This window comes from Sciurus carolinensis, chromosome 11, assembly GCF_902686445.1.
Source record: "Sciurus carolinensis chromosome 11, mSciCar1.2, whole genome shotgun sequence".
In the NCBI taxonomy this organism is placed as follows: domain Eukaryota; kingdom Metazoa; phylum Chordata; class Mammalia; order Rodentia; family Sciuridae; genus Sciurus; species Sciurus carolinensis.
The window spans coordinates 71,756,620-71,758,585 of NC_062223.1; the positions used below are offsets into that span (position 1 = coordinate 71,756,620).

General features: G+C 40.3%; 1 protein-coding gene across 1 annotated transcript; it reads right to left on the minus strand.

The window, feature by feature from the left end:
- Positions 1 to 501: 501 nt before the first annotated feature.
- LOC124960590 (olfactory receptor 56B1-like) lies at positions 502 to 1,461 on the minus strand. The gene has a single exon (XM_047519444.1). The coding sequence runs from the start codon at positions 1,459 to 1,461 to the stop codon at positions 502 to 504; it is 960 nt and encodes a 319-aa protein (XP_047375400.1).
- Between the last annotated feature and the right edge of the window lie 505 nt (positions 1,462 to 1,966).

A 1,966-nucleotide genomic window follows, 5' to 3' on the forward strand; every position in this document is an offset into this window, starting at 1 on the left:
GAGTCCAAAGCAAAGAATCATGGATCAGATTGAACTACAAGACAAAATATGTTATGCCTTATTTCTTCTCTTCATTGGCTTTAAGATTATGAAAAAGTGGTACAATAATGCTCTGAGAGGATGACATATAATTCATGCACCTGTCACATATTTCCTAGGCTGAATATGAGCAAATCTCCATATATGTACTTGTGATTTGATTTGTTCTTATTTTAAGGAAAGGATATCAATCACGTTTGGGTTTTTTTTTTTTTTTAATCTATTTTGTTTGGTTTAGCAGGCAGCCCTTCCATAATCTTCCATACATTTAACTTTGGCCAATTTTGGAATGACTACAAAAGTTTTTCTTTCTTCCCTCTTCAGAAGCTTTCACAATTATTTATGTACAAATATGAAAAAAGGGATCTAAAGGCATGCACTTGCTCCCCTGTCATCTTTGAAATTCTTTTATACAGTTAGAAGCTAAAGTTCATGGACATTAAGGAGAAGGTTTCTAGTGTCTTACTTCTTTCGTAAACCTAAGCAAAACACCTTTTGGAAGCCTTCCCTAAGCTCTTTGGTCCTAAGTGCATAAACAATAGGGTTGAGGGAAGGAGGGATGGTGTTGTGCAGCACGTTGAGTAGAACTGGAATCAAAGCATTCTTAGTCTCTGCCAGGTGAGTTACTGAAACCACTACAATAGCCGTGTAGAAGAAGAAGATGAGGATGAGATGGGAGCTGCAAGTGCTCAGAGCCTTGGAGACAGCTTCAGCAGAGCTCAGCCTGAGGATGGAGCGCAGAATCAGGGCATAGGACAACATAATAAGACAGAGATCACTCCCCATTCCAAGCCACGCCAGGACCAATTGGCAAATACTGTTGGGCCTTCTGTCATCACAAGCCAGGCTTGTGACCCCAAGATTAGAACACAGGCAATGTTCAATGTCATTCCTGGAACAATAATGACGCTGCGCTGCAAGTACAGGCACTGGGATGACACACAAGCCATTTCTAAGCACCATGAACAGGGTAACTTTGATGATAAAGGAATCAGTGACAATCAAAGGGTAGCGAAGAGGATGACAAATAGCTACATATCTATCAAAAGCCATGCAGAGGAAGACACCAGACTCCATGCCAACAAAGCAGTGAATGGCATAAATCTGAGCAAAGCACTCTGGGAGGCTAATGGCCTTGGCATCAAACCAGAAGATGGCCAGGATCTTGGGCACGATGGTGGTGGCCAGGCCCATGTCCACCACAGAGAGGATGCCCAGGAAAAGGTACATAGGCTGCTTCAGAGCAGGGTCCTGGTAGATGGTGGTGAGGACGAGGATGTTTGCACTAATTGTTGAGAGATAGAGCAGTGCCAAAGGCAAGGAGAGCCAGTGCTGCCAGCTGTGAATGCCTGGGAGGCCCATCAGAATGAACTCGGAGACCTGGAACTTGGAGCTATTGGAGCCTTTGAAAGATGCAGACATATTTTCCTATGAGGAAAAAAAAATTCAATGTTGCTATCTCTGAGCAAAATTACTATTAAACATTCTTTTTGAGCTCTCTTCATATAGATTGGGACCATAACAAAATGACTGTTGTAATCCATCTCTTATAGTAATTTAAGATGAACCATAAGAAAGTTCTAGGATTTTAGAAAAAGAAAGGAAACTTAAAAGTCACAATTTTGGACTGTGTGTGCACTTTGGTGTCAGAGTGCTTGCCTAGCATGCATGAGTCCCTGATTTCAATCCCCAACATTGCCAAGAAAAAAGAAAAGACAATTCTTATGTTGACTATCCAGAGAAATTTTAACAGAAATCTCAAATGTTCTTTTATATTCAATCATTCCAGCCTAGAATCACCACATAAATATGATTCTAGCCTTTTCAAACTTTTTTTTTTAGAAATTTTTGCAATCAAGTGGATGTGCTTGTCTTATTCATATTTATGCCAAAGTTCCTTAACACAGATGTTTATTAACTAGTTACT